Below are 25,223 nucleotides of genomic sequence, written 5' to 3' on the forward strand. Positions count from 1 at the left end.
GGAGGAACATGGGGTAGGTGAGCAGTGATGCACATCTACTGCTCACTCCCTTCCCTCAACGTTCCTCCCTGCTTGTAGAGATATGCTTGTAGAAGATTGTGATTTAGAGATGCTCCCTAGAATGGGCCAGGTAAATTGGGAGATGCGCTTTACATCCGATCTAACATGGCTGCTCCCAGCTGCACACCTGGGAGTCACTCACGCCTGTGTTACTAAAGTTCTATTCCTTATTCAATGGTTTATTCTTTAATGAACCCTCAAGATCATTACATGGTGTCAGCAGTGGTGAATGAGTTTGGCAACTACAAGGATTTGGAGGAAAACTCCTCCGTTTGCAACTGAAAGCACAGACAAACACAAGGGATACCTGAAAGCACAGATAAACTAAGAACAGTGCCTTGCAAACAAAGGACAGAGCCTTGCAGCCTTCAGCAAGTACGTGAATGCACAACTCTAAGAAGGGATGTTTCATAACCTCCTTTCAGTCTGCAAATGTCAGGCAATGTTTCAGAGAACTGGATAAAGTTTAAGCCAGTGGTTCCCAACCTTTTTGGCTCGAGGGCCACAGATATCATTTTTACAACCCTGAAGGGCCACCAGTCTCCACCAGCAGCCCCCTCCCCCCCACTGCAGCCAGACAGAAGGAGTTCAGCAAGGAGACTGTCTCCTCGCTGATCTCCCATCTCCCAGGCTGCAGCACGGAACCCTCACGCATCATGTAGCCCTGTGCACTCCACCTGGGTCCCTAGGCAGTGGCTCCCTTCTGCAGCAAGGGGGATGGAAGATCAGTGCTCCCCTCCCTCTGGCTCCAGCAGGGACCCCAGCACCTAGGGACCCAGGTGAAACACTTTGCTGATCTCCCATCCGCTTGGCTGCAGCAAGGAGCCTGTACCAGCCTTTTAGCACTGCGGATATGTGCTCTGCCTGGGTCCTTAGGCAGAGGCTCCCTTCTGCAGCCAGCAGGAGGGGAGCTCCGGGCCACTTTGAAAGCCTCCGCAGGCCACTTTTGGCCCCCAGGCCACAGATTGGGAACCACTGGTTTAAGCCGTGATTTCTGTTGTAGTTGTCTGCCACTGGGGCACAGAACAAAGATGAAAATCTAAAATCATCTATAGTTTTACATGTTGCTGGGGAGGAGGCACTGGAAGTTTATAATAACTTTGAGGAAGGTGAAAGCATGGATTTAAATATAATACTGACTAAATTTGAGGAATATTACATGCCAAAAAGGAATCTGACTTTTGAGAGGCATAGATTTTTTACATGCACGCAAAGACCAGATGACACCATAGAGCAATATGTCTCAGAATTAAGGAAACTCAGTAAAACCTGTAACTTTGGTTGCTTGATAGAGACTCTAATCACAGACAGACTCATTTGTGGCATTATAGACAATGTGTTAAGAGAGAGACTGCTCCGGAAGGGGGAATTAAATTTAAACAAAGCTCTCCAAGTATGCAGTGCCGCCAAAACAGTAAAAACACAAGTAAAACAGCTGAATTCACCTGCAGGAGTCATCCAGGCACTAAGGAAAGCAACATATAGCCAGAGTGGCTCAAATCACAATGTGGAACCAACCCCTGCTAAAGGGAAGACTGAGTCTCGACGGTCACGTGGTAAGTGTGGATCACGGCATGGCCCCAAACAGTGTCTTGCCTATGGGAAACTCTGTCATAACTGTGGGAAACGTGATCATTTTGCAAACTGCTGCAGATCCCAAAGACAGAAAAGTCAAGTCCATTTAGTTACTAACAATGTGACTGAGGTGTTTTTTGTCGATATACAGGGATCAAGCAAGCCTGATGAGAGGGACTGGATACTGCCTCTGACAGTGAAGGAACAATCATTCCACTGAAACTGGATACCAGAGCACAGGTTAATATTCTATCTGCACAAGATTATGAGCGAGTGAAAATAAGACCTAAACTGGGACCAACAAACATAAAAGTAATTGGGTATTCTGGAACACATATACCAGTGCAGGGATGATGCTTCGCTAGCGTTAACCATAAAATGCATAACATGCAGGCTCCTTTTCATTGTAGTGCTATGGGAAGTGACACCAATTTTGGGCCTGGCTGCATGTGAGAAACTCAATCTGGTGGAAAGGGGGCTTTCACTGTAAGATTATACTGCACCTGGCTCAGAGGCACTCTTTCAAGAAAATCAAGACCTGTTCCAGGGATTGGGTTGCTTGCAGGGTGACCATAAAATCTAGATAAACAAGCAGGTCCCTCCAGTTATTCATCCATGTAGAAAGGTGCCATTTGCACTTGTGGTAAACTCAAGGCTGAGCTTGCAAGGATGGAAGCAATGCATGTAATACAGAAAGTAGAGGAGCCAACGGAATGGGTGAGCTCCCTAGTCATTGTGGAAAAAAACACTGGCCAGCTACGCGTATGCTTAGATCCCAGAGACCTCAACAAGGCTATACAAAGAGAACATTTCAAGCTACCAACCAGAGAAGAGATTATGGCTCAGTTTGCTAATGCTCAATATTTCAGTAAATTGGATGTATCCTCAGGGTTTTGGCAGCTAAAATTCATGGAGGAGAGTCCAAAATTATGCACATTTAATACTCCATTTGGAAGATACAGTTTTTATGCCTACCCTTCAGTATAGCTTCAGCACTAGAGGTGATCCATAAAACCATACACATAATCTATGAATATATTAGTGGTGCGAACACCTCCATGGATGACATCATCATCTGGGGCTCAACAAAAGAGGAACATGATCATCGACTACGGCAAGTCCTGGATGCAACTAGAGTTGCAAACCTCAAACTAAATAGGGAGAAATGTGTCTTAGGAGTTAGAGAACTGACTTTTGTAGGGACATTATTTCCCATGAAGGTGTAAAACTTGATAAGAGGAAGATTTCAGCCATTGAAATGATGCCATGTCCCCAGTCCAAGAAAGATATCCAACGGTTCCTGGGAATGGTTAATTATCTTGGAAAATTCATACCCAATCTTTCTGCCAAAGCAGCAGCATTGAGACAACTCCTAAAAGACAAAAAGAAATGGTGTCGGGGTGCTGAACAGGAGAAATCCTGGGAAGGTTTAAAACAACACTGATACAAGAACCAGTATTGAAGTTCTATGCACCAGGAAAGCCTATTAAAATGTAAGTGGATGCATCACAGTCTGGGCTGGCTGCAGTGATTTTACAGAAGCATGAGGATTGCTGACAACCAGTGGCATATGCATCCAAATCACTGATTGACACAGAAACTCGAAATGCACAGCTTGAGAAGGAGCTTTTAGGAATCTTGTTTGCCGCAGCCTGTGAGAGATTCAATCAGTATATTCATGGACAGACAGTGGAAGTTGAAATAGACCACAAGCCCCTGATTGCATTATTGAGCAAACTGCTAAATGACTGTACCTTAAGGATGCAAAGAATGATGATAAAGTTGCAGAAGTATAATTTGCTGGTGACCTACACGCCTGGTAAATTTATGTTCACAGCAGATGCACTTTCCAGAGCAGTGGCATCCCCAGCACCCCGAGAAGACACTGGAGACCAAGGTGCAAGCCTACGTCAATATGATTGTGAGATTGAGTCCCATAGATAAGAGGAGACAGCAACAAATAAGAGAGGAGACGGAGAAAGATGAATCATTGGGAATTCTTAAAGAAGTGATAATTAAAGGGTGGCCTGAAGTAATAAGCAATTGCTGTCTAACTATAAGAGACTATTGGAACTGCAGACATGAACTGACCATGATAAATGGGGTGATTTTCAAAGGTGGTAAGGTCATAATTCTGCTGAGCCTCTGAAAAGAAATGCTATAGAAGATCCACAAGGGTCATTTAGAAATTGAGAAGTGTAAAGAATGAGCACGAGAGGTGCTATCTTGCCTGCGGATCAATCATGATATCACTAATGTGGTAAGAAACTGCTTTTCGTGCTTGAAATACAAGACATACCAACAGGCAGAGTCACTGAGACCCCATCCAGTTCCACAAAAACCTTATGAGAAGGTAGGCACTGATTTATTTACCTGGCAATCAAAGGATTATTTAATCGTCACTGATTATTACTCTCTGAGTCCAGAAATTTGCACACTGCACGGTAATAATAGTAAGTCAGTAATCACTGGCACAAAAGGAATTTTTTCCAGACATGGAATTCCAGATGAAGTCTTCGCAATAACGGGTCATAATTTTCCAGCACGGAGTTTAGGTAATTTGCCTCAGATTGGGATTTTGATCACGAAATCTCTTGTCCAGATTACCCCCAATCACATGGACTGATGAAAAGGTCTATACAGACAGTAAAGAACTTGATGAAAAAGACTTTTGAGAGTGGGGGCGATATATATAAAGCATTGCTGGTCTACCAAAGTACACCTCTGGAAAATGGCTTTTCTCCAACTCAGCTGTTAATGGGAAGAAGGATCAGATCTAATTTACTTATTACTGATAATTTGCTACAATCTCAGAACAATGCCACTGTTCAGAAGATGAAAGAAAATCAGAAGTGGAAGCAGAAATATTTTGACAGAAGGGCCTGTGATCTCCCACCTCTTAACCAGGTGATAGACTGTGTCTGAGGAATTACACCTCTAATATTTGGGGCCAAAAGGGTACTATTAAAGAACAGCTGCATCCACAATCTTATGTGGCCCCAACAGACCAAGGGGACACATTTTGACGGAATCAAGGGGACCTACGAGTTATCCCAGAGAGTTCCAACCTCGTGAAAGTTGAGGTTGATTCCAGCATATCTCCTCTGACTGATCTAATATCATCAACATGTGGTGAAGAAACTGTCAGGGAAAGAAAGAACAACTGAGACTCGAATGAAGGGCTGGTACTGAGAAGATCTGACTGGGTGATCAAACACCTGGAAAGACTCATGGAGACTTGCTAGGATAGGTGAGGAAAGTGGGTGGTAAAGACTCACTTGAGAGTGATGTGCTAGTAACCTCTCCTCTCTAGGTAGTTGGCATGTTGAGTTTATGGAATTGTATAATGCATGTGTTATTAGATAGTTTTTTATTTGTATCTAAGGGTTAACTTGTTTTCCGTAGGTGGGACGATGTAGAGATATGCTTGTAGCATATTATGATTTAGAGACAGTCCCTTGCATGGGACAGTGTTGTGTGAATTGGGAGATGTGCCCTACATCAGATCTAAGATGGCTGCTCCCAGCTAGACACCTGGGAGTCACTCCCCTCTGTGTTATTAAAGTTCTATTCCTTACTCATTCAACAGTTTATTTTTAATGAACCCTCAAGATCGTTCCAGTGCCCCAAGGGTTTTTTTGGAGGGGTGAGGGGAAGTGAGGCGCAATGTCAGGGCTCCCTGCATCCAGGTCACGTTCCTCACCTGTGCTGTGCTGTCAAGCGAGCATCAGGAGCAGCTGCTCTGCCCTCTCCTTACGCAGCCCATTTGGGGAAAGTGACCTGGATGCAGGGAGCCCTGATGTTGTGCCTCACTCCCCACCTCTCACAGCCCCGTAGGGGTGTGCAAAGGAGCAGCACTGGAGGGGGGAGCGAGCAGCAATACCAGCCGCTCAGTGCATGCGGGTCAGTTTCCCCAGGTGGACGCAGGAGGGAGGGTGCAGGGGTTAGGAGTGAAGAGGGCACAGTTGCAGGCTCCAAGGGCAAAGGGAGAGTGGGGAGCCCACGAGGGCCAGGGGGTCGCACTCGGAGGCTTGATGGGTGAAAGGGGTAAGCGATAAAAAAAATCTGAGAACCACTGCTCTACCTGATGCTGGGCCTGGAGATGCAAGAGCAGAAGTAGGAAGGAAAACTGTGGCTGCTGATAGCATATGCAGGGAACCCCTATAGGTTGTCTCTGTGAGGATGTAGAGTGTTTGCTTTGCACTTTCTCTCTCTTTAGGGTTGCCACCTGGCCAGATTTTCCAAGGATTATCCCTTTTTGAGGTAGCTGTCCTGGGATATCTGCAAGGGTGCTTAGTACACAGCCAGGTGTCCAGTTTTATGGGCTCAGGCTCATCCATGTCCTGGTTTTTTGTACCTCAGAGGTGGCACCCTACGGCTCTGCTCCTTGCAGCCCTGTGCTGAAGGGATTGTATGCTGCAGCATTCATGTGCAAGGAGCCCTGTCATCTGCCTCTGTGGAACTGAAGGAAATCAGCCTCACAGAAGCCTGTATTTCTCTTCTGTGCCTCCTCCTGCTGCCTGTGCTATTTGTGCTGGTGCACTGCAGCCTCCAGGGCCTGAAATGGCTTCAAGTCCTGCCAGCGTCCCTTAGTGGCAGCAAGTGATAGTGCATCCTGCAGTGGAACTGGCAACTGGCCTGATTAGCCACTGATGACCAGCAGTCACAGATGCTGCCTTCCTCTGTGTCCTGTAATAGCAACCTGGTGTAGAGTCTGATCTCATTTACCTCCAGGAAAGAGTAACTCCACCACAGCCAATGGAATCACAGGAGTATAAAGCCAACATGAGAGAGATCAGAATGAATGAAGTCCACCGTGATAGCTAATTTTGTATTTCACTTGGAAAATCCTGGTCAGAGCATTTAAATGGCAAGTGAAGAACGGGAAAACATTTTGGCCTGGCTCTCAGACATTTCTGACCTTTCGGCAATGGCAGCATGAGTGGAGGGAGCCAAGGATTACCTGGCGCACACAAAAAAAAAAAGAATTAACTAAGAAACAGGAAATTAATCCCACCTGGAAGCTGCGATGTAAACTGTAAATGTAAATTAATTATTTAGTCAAAATCATGCTGGTTTAAATACAGGCAGGTTGGGCATCACATCAAAGTGACTGAAAAGGAAGAAAATCAGATTTGTTCCTCACTGTACCCAACACCCAGTTTGTCTTGCCATTTTTTTTTTAATTAGCGCATTTTGGTTTGAGAGATTCCTTTGTCCTTATTCCAACTTGATCCCTTTATCTAGCTCTTGGCCACATAATAAAAGAATGGCACTCTTGAAGTCTTCTCAAAGGTGAGGCAAGATTCAATAAGATCAAAGATTCAATAAGATCAAAGAAGTAGAAATATGTCTGTGTGTAGCTGACACATTCATATTATATGCTTCATAAGTAAGACATTCCTTCACACCATGCCTTTGCTGGTTCCATTTTTGACGATTTAACCCTTACAATGTTTTTTGCCTTTGGATTCTTGATGTGTGACACCCGAATCAAATTACAAACCTCTGATTGACATGAATTTTGCAGAGAGAATGTTGGTAAGTGGACAGATTACATCAGAGACCATCTTTTTGTCTTAATGAATGTACGTTCCTGTTATACTCTCTCTTTATTGGCATCCCAGTGAACGGGATCATTCCTAATTGGCACAGTATATATGCAGCACATTAATTTGGGTGCTAGTACACTTAAGTAAATGGCAATATTGGACTGCAGCTTAGAATGATTTTTGCCCATAATACAGTGTAAATTTGCTGTATTGGTTTATAGCTGTAACCATATTTTTGGTGACCAACTTTCATACTTGCTTTTGAGGTCTTGCTGTCAACCCCGTGTAGAAGCAGGGCACAGATTTAGCTGTTGTGAATTGCTTTCTAGGTCTGTTACTCAGGTGAAAGAAATTAAATAACTAGATCAGTACTGTAAACAATCATAATAATTGTGCACTTATCAATCCTTACTGACTCTTAGACTGTCATGAACACATAAAAATAGAGTCCTGCACTGTAAGGGCTACATTTAATAGGCGTCCATCTCCAAATCCCTCTCTTAACACTTGCTCTGAGGATACATTGCTTTAATATTGAAGGAGTTATTTGGATACCTATTACATTGAAGATTTCAATGGGTTTTCCTCTTTTTTCTGGTTTTCACAATTCAGTGTTGATATCTGGGTTTATTTAATTGTCCAGACAACAAAATCTAATTGTGATCAATAAATATGGTATTGTCAGTGAGAGATGATTTAAATGGAGATTGAGGGGCTATCCTTTAACTTTTTTTTTCTGATGAGTAAATAGCTAATCATGATTGTTGATGAAGGCAGTGGGGGAATATTAAAAGGCTTTGAGGCATCAGAGAGGAGCATAACCACAAGCTGTAATTTTTATATATGCCTACACTTGTTGATCTTGCAAATCTCTAGTTTCCTTATTATAAGAATCCTCATTTTCTTTAGAAAACACTGGAAATCAGAAACTAAGTTGTATTTTATAATATATATGTAATTCATATAATAGATGAACTATAGCTAATAAGATCTTCAGAGCAGAAGCTATGTGTTCCTGTGTGTTTGTACTACGTCTGGGACAAAAGGGCCCAAATTCTGCTTGGTGCTTCTGAGTGCTTATGCAATATAAAAAGTCATTAATAATTGCTATACTCCCTACAACTGGCAATGTCAGCTCCATTTGATTACTGATTACTCTTTGTGAAATGTGGGAGCAGGAATAGATTGCATGACTTGCCTCCTACCCCATTCTGTCTAACCAGCAAATACATAGATGGCCCTTGTGCAGTGCAGGGTGGGCTGGGAAAGGACTATTAATAGCCCGTGCCTGGTTCTTCTCTCTGATCAGTGGAAATACACAATGCAGAGCATGAAAAGGTAGGAAATAAGCAAGGACGCCGCCATACAAAGCCTGATTCATGAAGACCATCTCCATGTGAGCAGCCCACATCCAGCAGTAGATGAAAAGAGCATTCAGGCGCCCTCCTTGCTTGTACTGTCACAAGAAGATAAGTCGCAGGTTCAGGGAACTTCTTTGGTTGGGTCTCTTCCCTTTTACTGTATTTGCTATGGCAGTATAAGACAGTGCACATTTGTTATGGTTAGCTGTAAGGTTTGGGTATTCAGAGGCTTAGGAAGAGCTTTGGCTTTTGGCTCCTTCATCAGTTTTGCAACAATTTACCAAATAGCGGAGACACTTTGGGCTAGATTTACAAAGGGACATAGGGCCTGCTGCAACGTCTCACTTTTAGATGCCCTGCTGACCAGTGGAATTCACAACCCTGCGTTGGGCACCCAGGCTCCCTGTACAATGCCTGGGGAAAGTTATGAGATTCCCAGAAGCCTTCATGCTGAATCGGGAGCCACCTAATGTAGCCCTTAGGAAAAGTCAAGCAGCTGGCTGTGATCTAAGCTCTGTCCCTCTCACAGAGCTAGGTTTCTAACTCCACTTAGGATTCATAGCAGTGAACACTCTCCTGGAGTTAGGTGCCTAAGCCACTTTTTGCAAGAAATGTAGCCGCAGGCACTTATAACCTTTAGACCAGTAGTTAGGGCACTCACCTGAGTGGTGGGAAACCTGTTGTTCAAATCTCTTTTCCTCATCATGCAAAGGAGGGAATTAAACCTGGGCTTCTAACATCCCAGATGAATACTCTACCCCTTGGCTGAGAGCAAGGGGGGGAGCGGTTGCTTTTGCTCATCCTTGTGTGGATTAAGGCATGCTCAATGCACATCTACCAGATCAGGCAAAACAGGCAGGGGAATACCTTATTTGTGAATCTCACTGAGGCTTAGGCACCAAGCTGCTGGGTGGCATCAGGACTAAGTCTGTGTTCATGCTCGGCTGCTGAAACGTAGGCCCTTTGGCAGAAACTTAGGTGCCTAGGGATGTTAGGCGGCAGCTGAGTAGGGGATTTGTGACTGCCAGTGGTGCCTAAATGTTGGACTTGGTGCCTTAGTGAATGTAATCTTTTGCACTCTGCTGCAGGCTTATATGAAGCAATCTGAGGACAGTCACTTGGGCTGAGTTGCAGAGGTGCTGAGTTTTCGCAGATGACGTCTGAAACAATCAGGCCAGTTCTGCATCGGATGAGCTAATGGAAACTTAGACATAACTTGATCAGTTGTTGCTCACTGTTCAGTTCTGAGTCACCGCTTTGACTTTCCAAGGTTCATCACAGTAAATGTGCTTGCAAACTATGTCCTAATTCCTGCAAAACTGTATACGAGTAGTCCCAGTGCCACTACTTTCACTAGTAAAGTTAAGCAGATGCATGAGTATTTGCAAGATCAGGGCCAAGGTATTCATGAATGCCAACACTGAATCCAGATCAGTTATAAATGCCTATTCACATGCATCACCTGGACTGAGAAGGCAGAGATGTTTCATTTCCTAGTAGTGTAAATTCAAATTATGTGCCATCCATTCATTACAGCAAGGAAAATATAAAATAGCTCTCCCTGATCACTCTGATGAATCCATCTGAGGTTTTTCTATACCATGGAATTTACAGCACTGACTCTGGGTATGTGTGCAGGAAACACACCTGTATCCACCAACCAAACTTGGCACTGGGACTGAGCCAATAATTAGGCCCTTATTCATGTACCATAGTACTTTTTCCCCACAAGAGTTCCCAGTGGAATCACTCCTGGAGTAAGGTGTTACTCAATGTCAGGGTAGCAGATTCCTGCTCTTAAGGACTCCTGCAACGACATCAATACTTGTAAAAGCTTGCCGCAATTTAGGAAAGAAAGTAAGATGTTTGATGGGGAAGAAGGGAATTCGGAGGGTCCTGTATCCTTATAAATGAATCAATAATAACATATGTTGCTTACTGTTAAGCTTAAACACTTTTTTCATAAGGTGATAAATGAATCAACTTTTAATATAAAAATATACTTTATTTAAAGTCCATGTACGTCTTGTGCCAAGACTTAGCTAATTTATTGATGTTTAGCTTCAATGACAATATGTACACCTGAAAAACGTATGAACTATTTGAACTGCAGTTTGATGTACTATAGTAAATACAGAAACTGATTTTATGCACTACTACTGAAATTCACTCTATCTTTGTGTGTTGAACCCACATCCGCACATGCCTTATTTAATATTTCAGCTGTGTAGGTTAACAGTGTAAAAATAAATAACTGCCAAAGCCATTCAAAACCAGTTTTCTCTGTTAATAATTTACTATTACTGTAAATGTCAAAACCTTTAAATTATTTTATTTCATCTTTATGGACAACATGTAGCTTTAGTTCTGAAAATTGCCTGTCACATTAAAACTCAACAACTATTTCCTGGCAAAATCCTACATTTAAGAATTTTTAAGTAGCTTTGTACTTTATTGGAGTCTCTCCTGAAGCAGTGAATAAACTCATAGTCACTCATCAAATTTGCTTCATTATTAATGGATAAACCAGCTGCTTCTGACGATCTCATTCCATTCAATGAATTGCTAAAGATTCCCATTGACTGCATCTGTATTGAAAACAAAATATGTATAAAAGAAACCTGTCAATTGACATAATGTGCATAGAACCAAAATCCTCAAAATGCTAGTGTTGAATTTAACAAAATCAGGTTTTATAGAAATCATCAGCTCACGTAGACTGCTCACTTCTCGGTTTTTTATGCAAGTACTGAACCTATATGTGCAAAGTTCTCTAGAGAAAGGCTGGTATTGCATTTCCTGCTACCAGAGCCTACACAAGATTCTTACTAGCCTGAAGTGGTCTCATATTATTTCAAGAAATAATGTCTCTGGAAAAAGAACTTTGGCAATGCTATCAAAAACATGGCATGCCTTTGATCAAGAAGTATATAAAGGCCACTTTTCAGTTTGGTTGCCCCATCTCAAGAGTACAGTGGATCAGTTTTCTTCAGTCTTCAGTCATGTAGTCTTATTTAACAAGCTTCATCTAGTAAGGTGCCAGTACTTCCAGCAGGGGCCAAGCATCCTCAAGTGCCGTTAAAGTCATTGCAAGATGAGGGCCCTCGCCACCTCTTAGAAGTACTGGCCACTTGACAAGATCAAGCCCAGACTCAGGGTAACATTGAAAAATACTGTCACAACACTGTTTATGCAACAAGTAGTTTAAATTTGATATTGTTTCCTTCTTATACTTTACTATTTGTGAAACCTCAGTAGCACGTACAGAATAATATGTCCATATCTGCCGTGCCCTCACAGAGCCTCCCATCCAAGAATTTCCCCAAAACATTGTAGAAATAAGCCTGAGAGCTCCAAATCTGGATACAAATATCCAGAACTTTAGCAAAGTTTGAATCTGCTTTTGAATGTTATGTTTGGCCTCAACTCTATAATGAACCAAACTAAAATCCAGATATTAAATGCCCCTGAAGTCTGTGGAAGTTTTAATCCATATTCATAGCTTAATGAAGACTGGACTCCTCTGTGTATAGCTCTGTGCTGTGAAGTGCTATTAAATTTCACCTCAGCGGTAGCTGCATTTCAGCAGTTGATGAATTGTCCCCTCTGCTGTATATGCAGAGTTGAATGCCAGTTTCAATTTGCGGTGTCCATCAAGTGAAAGGTGCTTATCAATGTAAGATATTAAGGGTTTTTTTTCTTATTATTTGTTATTTAGTGGAATCTCTGCATTGGAATAAACATGTTAATTGTCAGAGACAAAGAAAATAGGCCTGATTCTACATTCCTTGTTCAGTCACAGCTGAGTTTAGTGAGAGTTGCAAGTGCATACCAAGTACAAGATCAGGCCTACTATCTGGTAATTAAAAGTGAGAGAGCTGCAAATATAATCAGATTACACAATGTACTTTTTTTTTTCTTCTAGAAGGCATTTGTCATGGGGCTTTAAAATGGTTATGTAAGTAGATAGGGGTGGAATCCAGGAAGCAGCTTGGGCACTACACATAACTTTTTGGCACCTAGCAAATCACAGGAAGAATACTCCACAAAGCTAGGCACCCAGGCTCCCTATGCAATGAATGGGGACAGAAAGCCGCCTAAGAATGAGATCCACAAAAGCCAGCATGGTAGCCACCTGAGTTAGCCAAGAGGAGATGCTGATGTGCTAAGCCCTGTCCCTTTCTCAGAGATCAGAGCCTAAATCTAAGCTGCAAGGAGAGGCCTACTCTGCTGGCTATCCATGAACAGAAACCCTTCCCCTGGCTTAGGAAGCTATGTAGCTTCTTGCAGGAATGAATTTGGTGCTGGCCTTGCGCCACACAAATCATCCAGAGGAGGAAAAGATGCTGGGGCCCATCTAATCACTTTTAGTTATTAGTTTTTAGGTTAGAGTACTCAGCTGGGATGTGGGAGACTCAGGTTCAATTCCCCTCACTCTGGCAGGGGAAAGATTGGAAGTGGGGTCTTCAACCTCTCAGGAACATGCTCTAAACACTGAGCTATTGGATAGTCTGCTGTGGGGCTCCCTCATCCTCTCTTGTTGAAACTGTTCCACAGTGGACACCTACACTAGAGTTATATCTTTGTAACTGAGAGCAGAATTTGGCCCCAGGAGCTTTTGATGTTTCAGTATCATTGATATTAGAAAAAAAAATGAGGTTGAAAATCTTGCCTTCTCTGTTACTTTCTCCACTCCAGTCTTCAGCTCATGCACCATGTTGCTGATTTGCTTTGCTTTGCTCAGGCTGTCGCTAGATAATTCTTGATGGTGACTAATATTCCGGTTGAAGTGGGAAAGTGGTTCCTTCCAGGCTTGCAAGAGTCTCAGTATCAAGTGAGTTAGTTCTTCTCTCTTGAAAACAAAATGTGAAAGAACTTTCCTATTAGCTTGCATCAAAGCGTATAAACAGTGATGTTCTCATGGGCACAGTATACTTAAACACTTAAAATCTGGGCACACTTAAAATCTCTATGCATACAATTCATAACTAGCTTTCAAATGTTTAGAAAATATGAGTTTCATGGGCTTTGTTTCTCTAGTTGTATATTTGTATGAACAAAAAATCAAAATGACTATGCACATGCAACTTCCTTCCAAATTGCTTAGGATCTCATTCTGTAGTATCTTAAAATGCATCAGAGTGGTGGCACTTCTTCACATAGCGCCAAATTGAAATTAAATGCTAAACGGCCGAGTTGTTGCAGGGGAAAAGTCTTTCAAACATGCCTAAGGCCCAGATCCCCAAAGGGACTTAGAGGTTACAATGTTGAGCATTGCTGCGTGTAATTTTTAGGTGCCTAGAAAAATCACAGGAACAGTACAGATCCACAAAACCTGAGGTAGGTGCATAGCTCCCTACACAATGAATGGGGAGAGATAGCTGCCTTAGGGTGGCTCTACACTGGGAACTTACATCAGCATAGCTACATCTCTCAGGCATGTGAAAAATCCACACACTTGGGAGATGTAGTTATGCCTTCCTAACCCTCAGTGTTGACAGCACTCGTCCACTGAATTCTTCCATTGACCTAGCTACTGTCTACTGGGGAGCTGGATTGCCTACACCAATGGGAGAACTCCCCCGTTGGCAAAGGTAGGGTCTACAATGAAGTGCTACAGTAGCATAGCTGCAGCTGTGTCGCTGTTGAGATTTAAGTGCAGACTGTGATCCACAAAAACCAGCATGCTAGGTGGAGAGCCACCTACACTAGCCCATGGAGAGGTGTATGGTGAGCCCAGCCTTTCACAGGAAGATAGGTGTCTAAGCCCAGCCTGTGGGGTGGTGCCTATCTGTTCTTAGCAGTTTACAAAGGGGAACCCTCTCCAGAAATCAGGCACCTTAGACATCTAAGTAGTTTCTTGTGGGAATGAGTTAGGCACCTGCCTCATGACACACAAAACAACCAGAGGACAAGTTGCTGGTTCCTACGATCTAACTTTTAGCCCAGTGGTTGGAGCATTCATTTGAGATGAAGGAGATGCAGCTTTAGTTCCCCCCTCTGCCTGTGGGGGAGAAAAGATGTGAAAAGGATACGCCCACCTCTCAGGAGAGCACTCTAACCTCTGAGCTATGGGATAGTTTGATGTGGCGGCTCTCTCAATTTCTCCTTTTGAAGCTCTTCCACTGTGGCTAACCAATGAAAGTGATTGGAGCAGGGGGACTGGGTTCTGGGTCTCCCACCTCTCAGGTGGGACCCCTAATCTCTAGACTACAGAGTCAGTCTCTCTCTCTTTTTCTCTGGCCCAGTTACTTTTTCCTCTGTGGATAAATACTTAAATAGTCATTGGGCCAGAGAGCGAGGATGATGGTGTTCCGGGCACTATCTGGTAGGTGGGAGTCCCAGGTCCAGTTGCCCTGTTCCAATTTTCATTATTTAGTCAAGTGGAACAGCTTTAACAGGAGAGATTGAAGGACCCAACATCAGAATATCCAGTGGCTCAGTGGCAGGCCCACTAACAGCAGTTCCAGGCCCCAGGGCAGAACAGTCAATGGCCCCCCTAGAAAGGGATGGCTGAGATTCGAGTGGGCAGAGGAGGAGGTATCTGCTACTCAGCTTCCCGGGTCCCTTGGACTCCCCAGGGAGATGACTGATTAACCTGGGAAGCTGAGTAGCAGATACCACCACCTCAGCCTGCCCAGCAACCTGCATGGCGCATAATAAATAAGCTCAACTCGGGAGGGGCAGAGAGTGTGAGTGGTGGGGGAAGAGGGCTGTGTGGAAGAGAGGAGGATATATATCTATCCTCCCATCCGTCTGGGCCTTTTTAAATTGCTAGGCCCCTGGGCAATTGCCCCCATTTCCCCCCTACTCCCATGGGCGGGCCTTCTCAGTGGTTAGAGCTCTCTTCCGAGAGGTGGGAGATCCTCCTGGTTAATTCTTTTTCTACCCCTCAGGCAGAATGTGTGTGCGTGTGTTGGGGAGTGGGGGGAGGGAGGAGGATTGAAGCTGGGTATCCCACATCCCAGGTGAATGCTTTAGCCACTGGGCTAAAAGTTAGAAGGTGTGCAGTGCTTCCTCTGGTGAGATGTTTTTAAGTGGAGCTAATGCAGTAGGCGGCTTCTGAGCACACATGACTTAGGCAGCTGAGTGCCTATGTGTTGTCTGGTTCATGGATTGCTGCAGGGCTTATGCAGGAGATAAGTATCTGGATGCCTAGAGGGAAGCAGCAGTGAGCATGCTCAGAGGCAGGAACTTATGTACCCAAGGGAATTTTTACACTGAAAAAACTTAGGCACTGAGTGAGTTTAGGCACCTATAGGGTTCAGTGGGAGTATTGTGGATTGCAGTAGAGTCAAAACTGGGATTTAGGCATCTAAATACTTTTGGGTCTGGGACTATGTGATTTAGGAGACTAAGACTGTGACTTTCCATGAAATTTAGGTTCCCAAGGCTCTTTGCTGCTTTTGAAAATTCTCTTTTCTTTTGAGCTGTATGTATTCTAAGCCAATCTGTTTTCACTTGCAAAGAGAGAAAAAATGTCACAGGAAGAGCATTTCAACATTATTTTAACACTCAAAACCAAAGAGAAACATTGCTAAATAACACTTTAGTTGATTATTTTTCTTTCCCTTCATTTTTTTCTTTTTATCCATTCCCTTTTTACAATATTTTTCACACCTGTCTGTGTCCTTGGCTTTTCAATGTCTACTTTTTGCCACTATTTTGAAATAATACTGATTACTTTCCTTAGTTTTGAGCTCCTACAGCTTCTTTTGCCTGATATCCATTCCTCGCTATCTTTTCTCTCTTTGACACATTTCTGTTTAAAAATGTTTGCTGCTTTTCCCCACCCCGACATAATTACAGCTTTACAGTTCTGATAAACTGTTTTGGTTTTCTCATGAGGGCTTTTTAAGTTTTACAATGGCATTGATAAATTCGATGAATTTGCAGAGTGCACAGCTACTCCCTAAATTTGTCTTTCATTGTGCCAGAGTAAATGAAAGGGAAAAGTAGCTCCTCTGTCGTTTGGGATATTTTACCTTTGTTTAAGTATTTCAGTGCCTTTTTCTTTTTCTAAAGCTAATGAATGTGAATTAATCCTATCGAGCCCCTCTAACTTTATTTCTTACAATAGAAGGAAATTGTGATTCATTCTGAGCTCTCAAATTCATCAGCTCCTCCGCTTACACGCTGCACATATGTCTGATGTAAGAACTTTAAAAAAGGAAGCGTCAGCTGCAACATTCCCCCTGGCTGGGACTGTGCTGAGAGTTCGCGTATGAGCTCCCAGCCGGCGCTGAGCGTTTTCCACTTCCCTGGAAGCCCATGAGAGTCGAGGATGCTCTGCACTTGGCAGGATCGGGCCTGCCTCTTCAGTGAGAGCATTCCTTACGTCGCTCCTTTAGATAACAACGTGAATCAGGCACCGCCGCTGGGCGACGGTCCCTGATACCTCCGCGGGCAAGCGAGCTCCTTGATTTTCGCCATGCAAAGAGCGGCCGTATCAGACGTCACGGCTCTATCAAACCAAGGGCAAGCGAATGAGGTTCTTACCGGTATTTTCTGGGCATGCTCCTTGCCGTTCGGCGTCAGCAGCCGGGCGGTGTGGCAGCGACCCGTCGTTCTCCCCAAGTCGTTCCCACTGGGTAGAAAGTTTTTTTCCTAAGGAAAACATCCGCCCGCCCCCCGCCCGCCCAGCAGCGCTTTACAACGGGCTTCGGGGAGTTGGTGGCTTCCACTAGCCACGTTGTAACCCGGCGTCTTGCCTTTTACCAACCGCCCCCCGTTGTCACCAACGCGCGGAAATACCGCGGCAAGCTGCTCAGCCGAGCTCGGCTCCACAGCGACTCGGTGTCAGGCTCGCGGCGGCGCGTGTCAGCGCCGATTGGCGGCGGGAAGGGCTCGGACTTTCCTGCCGCGCCCGGACCTGCTCGGCGCTACAGGCGCGAGCCAGCACGCGCCGCCCGGACCCGCCCCAGCCCCAGCCCGGGGAGAAGAGAGGGACCCCGAGGCTTTGGCCAAACACGCCGCGAGGGAGGCAGGGCCGAGATCTCACCGCTGCCTGCCCGGATCGCGGGGCTCAGGTGCGGCGCGGGGCAGCAAAGGCGAGCCCGGGCCCCCCAGGGGAGCAGGGCGTGGCAGGCCGCTCACCAGGTCGGAGTAGAGCGCCGCGGAGAGGCTGTGGAGCCGGTCCGAGTGCTGGATCACCCGCTCGAACAGATCCGAGACGGACAAGAAGTGGCAGCTGCTGGAGTCTCCCTGCTGGGCGCACGTGGCCGCGGAGGTCGCGCCAGGCGGCTTCCCCAGCAGCAGCAGCCAGAGCGGGGCGCCGCAGAGCCAGGCGTAACCTGCGGGGAGCCGGGGGATGAGGGTCGCTTTCAGCGGCTTCCCTTCGCGCGCGGCGCCCATGGTGCAGGAGGGAGCGGACGCTGCTGGGCGGCTCTGGGATGTCCATGTCCCCCGCTCACCGGGCTCGCCTATATATGCGCGCGCGGAAATGGGCACGAGGGGTGAGCTAAGGCCACGCGGGTGCTCCAGATTCGCGCGCCCCGCTCGCAGCGGAGATTAGCAAGTGGTGCGGAGCGGTGGCGGCAGGCCGCCCCTGGGGCACGCGGCGGTCCTTGGACGCGAGGTGGCGCGGGTTAATTCGGGAACGAGCCGTGTTGAGGGCAGGTGGAGGGCGAGGGACCAGGAGGAGACACCGGCGGGACAAGCGAGTAAAAGAAGAGGCTTGCTGCTGTGCCTGGGTGTTTCACAGTGTGCATTGGACGTGCACACTGGATAGGGTGCATTGGATGTTTCACTGCAGCACGCACATGCCGTGTGCACCTGAGACACATGCAGGGGGCTGATTTGTCCCCTGCCTCACCAGTGTGTTTAAACCAGTCACTCCATTGACTTCAGTGGACTTAGGCCTGATCTAGACTGGCACCAGCTAGAGAATAGGTCCTTGGCATATAGGTGCGCACGCGCACGCACACACACACTCACTCACTACGGGCCAGACCGTGGCCTCCAGTAATGCTACTCTGTGCACCACAGAGAACCACAGTTGTTGGCAAGTTGGCTACCCATGGCTGGCACAGAAATGGCTATGTTAACCCTATACCATTGCCTTCTCCCGTGAACACACACCCCTCATGGTTAGGGCCCTACCAAATTCATGGATGTGAAAAACGCTCTGGGGACAATGAAATTAGACCACCCTTGTGAAATCTAGATATTTGGGGGGAAGGCGAGGGTTGGGGCCCCCCAGCCAGGGGCTCCTACCATGCACCAGGCTCCAGCTGCTAATTCCACCCTGGCTGGGGAGGGACAGGACTTTCTCTTCTCCTGCATGTCCATTCTTCTGGGGAGATCAGACCCACCTCTGGGTACCTCTGCCAGCTGCAGGAAGCTCTCTGGCTGCTGTGAGGGTGGCAAGCCTGCAACCTCCTTACAACAGCTTTGTGACCCCTCGTGACCTCCTTTTGGGTCAGGACCCCCATGCTTACAACACCTTGAAATTTCAGATGTAAATGTCTGAAACTGTGAAATTAACTAACTTTCAAATCTTAGGACTCTGAAATTAACTAAAATGGACATGAATTTGGTAGGGTCCTAATCATGGTGTGTGAAGGTATGTCATGCTTAAAGCAGTGGCAGAGGAAGATCATTTTAGCAGCAGCGTTTTGAAGTGATAGGAACAGGGGGAGGTCAGAAAGGAAGTTTGCGAGAGTCAATGTAAGAGTTAAGTGAGACATGAATCAGTGTTTTTGCAGCAGAGAGAGTGAAGGATGGTAAAAGAAGTAAATTAGGTGTGTAAAAAAGAGGAAAAGTCTGAGGAGGTCACAAAGGCTTTTCAGTTCAGAATAAAAGAGAAAAGAAAAGAAAAAATTCTCTAGATTTACTGAAGGCAGATGGAAATAGCAGGATCAATGAAGGGGACAATGCCTGGTATCTATGCTGTGGGAGCACTTGGCTGCTGAAGTACATTCACATATAATGTACTTCTTTCACTATTCATTTGTTTCAGTTCTGTGGTCTGCATTAGAATATTGGGGATCCTGTTACTCGGCTCTAGGAATTATGATTCTGATTCAGCAAAGCTGTTCAGCCCATGCTGAGGTCCGTTCTTATTCAGCAAAGCACCTAAACACAGATCATTATGCAGGTTTTTCCTCCAAATAATATAATCTAGAACATGGCAATTTTTAGACCCAATCCTGCAAACATATACACATGTGAGTACTTCAGGCATATAAGTAATCCCATTATTCATGTATGTAAATTTGCCAAGTAGGACTTTAGGCCCAGATCCACATAGGTATTTAGGCTCCTACCATCAAAATGGAAGCCTAAATATTGTTAGGAGCTTAAATACCTTTGAGAATCTGGATTTTAGGGGATGGCATGCTCAGTGTCTACAGAGTCATTCTCTCTCTCTTTCTTTCTCTGACCCAATGACGGTTCCACTGTGTATAAATACTTAAATAATCAGGGGTGGGGATGGAATGGAGGAGAGAGGGTGTCAATCAGTAGACTGGTGGTTAGGGCACCCATCTGGGGTGTGAGCCACCTTGGGTCCACTCCCACTACTCCAATCACTTTCATTATTTAGCCACAGTGAAACAGCTTCAACAGGAGAGCTTGAGGGACCCTCACATCGGCATATCCCATGGCTCAGTGGTTAGAACGCTCGCCTAGGATTTGAACAGGGGTCTCCCACCTCATTTCTCCCCCTCTGGGTCTCCTGCATTCCAGGTGAGTGCTCTAACTACTGTCTTAAAAGCTACAAAGTGGGCTCCCCCATTGGCCTTTTTATGTGGACTATTTGGGTTCCTGGACATGGGCGGGTGCAAGCCTGTCCACAGTTAAAAGGCCCTGCCTACCCTAAGGGGAGGAGCTACTGAGCCTAGGACTCAATTGATTACGGGGAACAATGAATGAAAAAACAGGAATGGGTGTGAATGCCAAAGGGCTAAACGAAAGGAACCTTGTAGCTGGGAGGTGTGGCCTCCCTCTGAGATTGACTCAGAGGGAGAGCCAAACCCACCCTGGGGGTTTGAACCCAGAAGGACCACACCTGACCAGAAGCAGGTGGGCGGGGCTAGGCCTTTAAAACCCAGGCCTGCTCATTCAATCAGGCCCTGAAGGCCAAGGGAGAAGGACACCTCTTCCTTGGGGCTCAAACTGAGGGATGTACCAGATGCCCCCATAGAGGGAAAGCTGCCAGATCTACCCACAGCATGGGGCCCTGCGGATCTGGGGGAGCTGCCTGCTGCTGGGGACCCAGAGGAAGGCCTGCTGGTGCTGCCTGCTGCTGGGGACCCAGAGGGCCTGCTGCTGGGGACCCAGAGGGCCTGCTGGTGCTGCCTGCTGCTGGGGATCCAGAGGACCTGCTGCTGCTGTCTACTGCCTGAGGACTTGGAGGAACTGCCCTCCGCAGAGGACCCAGTGCAGTTTCTGGACCTGCTGCCGATTGATGGGGAGGGATTCATGGGACTCCCGCATGCCCCTGAACCCAGCAACCCAGAGGAAGGTGATGAAGCCCAGGTACTTTAGACATAGGGCGGGAGGAAGGAGCCCAGGGAAGTCGACTGTGGTACGGCTGAGCTGAGGCTCGTGGTGAGTCAGCGCATTTTGGCTGCAGTCCCGCCGACCCAGTGATGGGACACCCCGTCACTGACAGGGCTCTGGGCTGGGATGCAGTGGAGACGGGTGGGCCTGTGTTCCCCCCCACTGCTCTCACCCTGACCTGGGATGGATGCCGGCTAGCACCAGAGCCTGTCCCTTACTGTCTGTCCTGCTCTGCCTAAGGGCCGGGCCACAGACTGCTGCTTATCCTGCTAAGGGCTTGAGTGTGTGCGTATGTTTCTGCCTGCCCTTCCAGACTGGCAGGCCATAGACTATCAACTCCCCTGGCTAAGGACTAGAGACTACTGTCCCTCTGCCCTGCCCTGCCAAAGGGCTGGGCCATAGACTGCTGCTTGCCTTGCCGAGGGCTCAAGCCTATGTGGGTTTGCTTACCTGCCCTCCTGAGGGCTAGGCAAGACACTGCTCCCTCGCCCAGGCTGAGGGGCCAGATTGTTTCCCACGGTTGGCCTGTCCCTGACAGTGGGCCAGACCCTAGACTGATAGCGCGCCCTGAGGGGCGAGAGACTATTCCCCCTCTAATCCGGGCTCTCCAGAGCCGTAGGTGCTGGGAGGTGTGGCCTCCCTCTGAGATTGACTCTGAGAGTCCGCAGTGCCACTCCCTAGCGGAGACCTGAAAGGGGACACCAAGCAGAGAACCCCAGACAGCACCCACTGCTCCTCAAAAGTGGTTGAGTCAGTGGATGCAGCCCAGAGGAACTCTGCTCAGAGACGTGATTGGACGGAGGAACAGAAGTAGGCCCCACAGTTGCAGAGCACTTCCTCAGCCAACCTCCTCTCCCTGGTGTTGTAGATGGCCACCTTGGCCAAGGCGAGGAAGGTTGATGAGAAGGTCCCATGACTTTGTGGGACTATGGATGGGGTGTGTGTAGATGAACCAGTGTGGGGAGAAGTGCAGCCGGAGGAACCAGAACAAGGACTGCAACCTGGCACACTCCAGATATACATGTGCCAGGGTCTCCCTCACACTGGAAAAGGGGCAGGTATTGGCATGAGGGGTGAACCACACCAGATACACGCCCATGCTCACGGCTCCATGAAGGAGCTGCCAGCTAATATCCCCGGCTGGCCGTGGAACCAAGGTGGAATACAGACCAGCCCACCGGAGTCCCTCATCCTCGACAGGTGGTAAGAGGTTCTGCCACTTGGTGTCAGGGTGGGACACGAGGGTGAGGAAACGGACAGTGTGGAGCATGAGCGTGTAGAGATCCTTTTGTGTGGAGCGAGGCAGGCACTCAATTCACTCTCTCAAGAAATGCCTTAGGTGCCTAAGATGCCTGACTCCAGGAGAGGGGTTCACTGAGCAGAGCGCGGTACTCCCCTGTAGCTTGGATTTAGAGGCCTGTTTCTGAGAGTGGGTGGGGCTTAGCACACACCTCTGTTGTCAGCAGCTCCCATTGGCTAGCTGCGGTGGCTGTGTGCCTGCTGACTTGTGGACTGCATTCTTAGGTGACTTTTTCTCCCCAGTTATTGTATAGGAGCCAAGGCAACTAACTCAGCTTTGTAAATCTCAGTGTCTTTCCTGGGTTTTTTTTTCTAGGTGCCTAGAAGTTAGGTGTTGCCAAGCTGAGCATGACCGTACCTAAGTCCCTTTGTAGATCCCAGCCCTACACACCCCTATACAATGAATGGGGAGAGAGGTGCCTGAGAATGCGATCTATAAAAGCCAGCATGCTAGGCAGCTCCCTTTCAAAGATCAAGGGCCTCTCTTGGCTTAGGAGCCACAGCCGTGAAGCTCTCCTGGAGACAGGTGCTTACGCTGCGTGCTTTTTTTTTTTTTTTTTTTTTTTTTTTTTTTTTTTTTTTGGCTCAGAAAGGTTAGGGGGAGCAGCCTCCCTTATGACTACAAGCACAGTGGCTAGCCTGCTTACCAGGGTTATAGGAAAGCTAGGTTCAATATTCCTTTTGCATGGGGGGAGGGGGCGGAGAAAAGATTTGAACTGGGAGTCTCTTAACTCTCAGGAGGATGTTCTAACCACTGGGATAGTCTACTAGGGGGCTCACGCAATGACTCCTGTTGAAGCTGTTCCACTTTGTACAGCTACTTAATTAGCCATTGTGGCAGAATGAGACAATGAAAATGACTCTAGCCCGATGGTTAGAACACTCATCTACAAGGAAGAAAACCAAGGGCCCAGTCTTGTTCTGCAATAGCTATTTTCCACTTTGTATATGTACTTATAGCTTTGTTAGTCTCTCCTGTGGGAGCCCTAAATCAGAATAACCCATAGCTCAGTGGTTAGGCCTCTTCTGAGAGACAGGATTTGAACAGTGGTTCTCTTTTCTCCTCTCAGGTAATAGATTGGGGGGAGGATTGAACCTAGATCTTCCATGTCTCCCTTGAGTGCTCTACCCCCTGTGCTAAACATTATAAGGGAGGCAGCATCACCTTCTCCTCCACCAGACAGATTTTTAAGGGGTGTAGTCTGGTAGGTGTGCTGACTACTTGCTTAGGCAACATGAGCAGGACAATGCCTACCACCTTGAGCTGGCTTGAGGATCCCAGGGGGGCTCAGGCACAAGTGAGGCACGCAGGCACCTAGAGTGAAGTGTCAGTTGCATGCCCAGAGGCAGAAACGTAAGTGCCTAGGGAATTTTTACAGCAAAAAGTTAGATGGTTAACCCAATAGGGACCTAAAATCCCTTGGCATCACCGGGGTGAGGGTTTTGAAGATCTCGATGCCTAACTTTTGGATGTAGGTATCCAAAGTGGAGAGTTAGGCCTCCACAACCTTTTGTGGATCTGGGCCTTATTGTGCAAAGTCAAACTTTTCTGGATACCATTGATACCACTCTCATCCACAAAGTGAAAATGTCTTTCAGTCTGTTCATCACCAACCTCAGCAGTGCTTGGGCTATCCCCTGCTGATGCATGTTCAAAATTCTTTATTTTTTCAGCTTCAGGCTGAATACATCCCCAGGCAAGAACCATGGATAGTCTTGAAAAATAACAATCCAGGGCAAGCATATAGAATGCACAGAATAAACACATTAACCAAACAGAGAAACATTAAAAGTGAGTTTAGGTTAGAGCATCTCATTTTGTTGTATATTTGGATTCCAAAACCCTGGGTCCTCACGGTATAACACCAGTTTTATGCCTGTAGAGCTCTACTAGAATAACATAGTAGAGAATCCGACCTGTTGTATTGCTCTTAAGATGTAGAACTTCCAAAGGGTAGAATACTGGTGAACATGACAGAATCAGGGAGGCTTCTGCTGGAGGATTTTTATACAGCAGGACACCCAAGTTATCTCTGTTTCTGCAGATCTATAATCACTGCACCTGTCACTTCTTTGTAAATTACCCATGGCTAGGTTGGCTGGGGGCTAATGGAAACCAATTATCAGAAAACAACTGAAATCAAGTTCAGCTTCTTTCAGGAGGCAAATAAAGAGGAAAAAACAACCATTAATTCCCCATACTGGTACAAGTCCTTGCTTTCACTAGAAGATGTTTGCCTTCCAGCTTTAGGTAAACTCTAATCTCTTTGTTAACTAGATAAATCCTTAAACAGGAAAAAAAAAAAAAAAAAGAAAATTAGATTCCTTTCTGCTCTGAAGGAAGGTTGAAAAGATAGCAAGCTGCAGTGATTTGAGCAAAGGGATAGTAAAATGTCTCTCATGCACTATCTATATTGCCTTCACTCACACATTCCCCTCACAAGAAGACAACTGCTCTCTGTGGAGAAAGAACTGTATATGAATGTGGAATACTGCCCAGGATTTGTCTCTAGTATAAAAGTTGTACTGGTTTAACTAAACTGCTTTAAAATTCATTTAGCTAAACGAGGGCAAGCCCCTATTGTAGATGGCTTTAAACTGATTTAAGCAAGGGGTAAATTGGCTTAATGTGTGTAAATATATGAAATCCCTCACCTGTGCTTAATCTGTGCTGCCTCTCCACATCCTCCAACAAATCCACATTTAGTAATGCAAATCCACACATCTGAGTCCACCAGTTTACCTACTGCTCCCTGAATTAGCTTGGAAGGATTGGTTGTGGTATAGGTTCACATGATACTTTGTTGCAAGAACTTGAATACCTGTGCCTCATTGGGAGGCCTTACATTAATTTTTAAAGTGGATCATTAAA

At 46.3% G+C, this 25,223-nt stretch overlaps 1 protein-coding gene across 1 annotated transcript; it reads right to left on the reverse strand.

Annotated features, from left to right (window-relative positions):
* Positions 1–10,567: 10,567 nt before the first annotated feature.
* Positions 10,568–18,214, reverse strand: LOC137163655 (prolactin-like). The gene is made up of 4 exons (XM_067563955.1): positions 17,645–18,214; positions 17,048–17,155; positions 13,221–13,400; positions 10,568–11,136 (listed from the first exon to the last, which is right to left on the reverse strand). Exons 1-4 carry the CDS (start codon positions 17,900–17,902, stop codon positions 10,942–10,944), a joined length of 741 nt encoding a protein of 246 aa, XP_067420056.1. The 5' UTR covers positions 17,903–18,214; the 3' UTR covers positions 10,568–10,941.
* Between the last annotated feature and the right edge of the window lie 7,009 nt (positions 18,215–25,223).

Source organism: Emydura macquarii, unplaced genomic scaffold (genome assembly GCF_026122565.2).
Source record: "Emydura macquarii macquarii isolate MOO-44397 ecotype Brisbane River unplaced genomic scaffold, CSIRO-AGI_Emac_v2 contig_2636, whole genome shotgun sequence".
Taxonomy (NCBI): domain Eukaryota; kingdom Metazoa; phylum Chordata; order Testudines; family Chelidae; genus Emydura; species Emydura macquarii.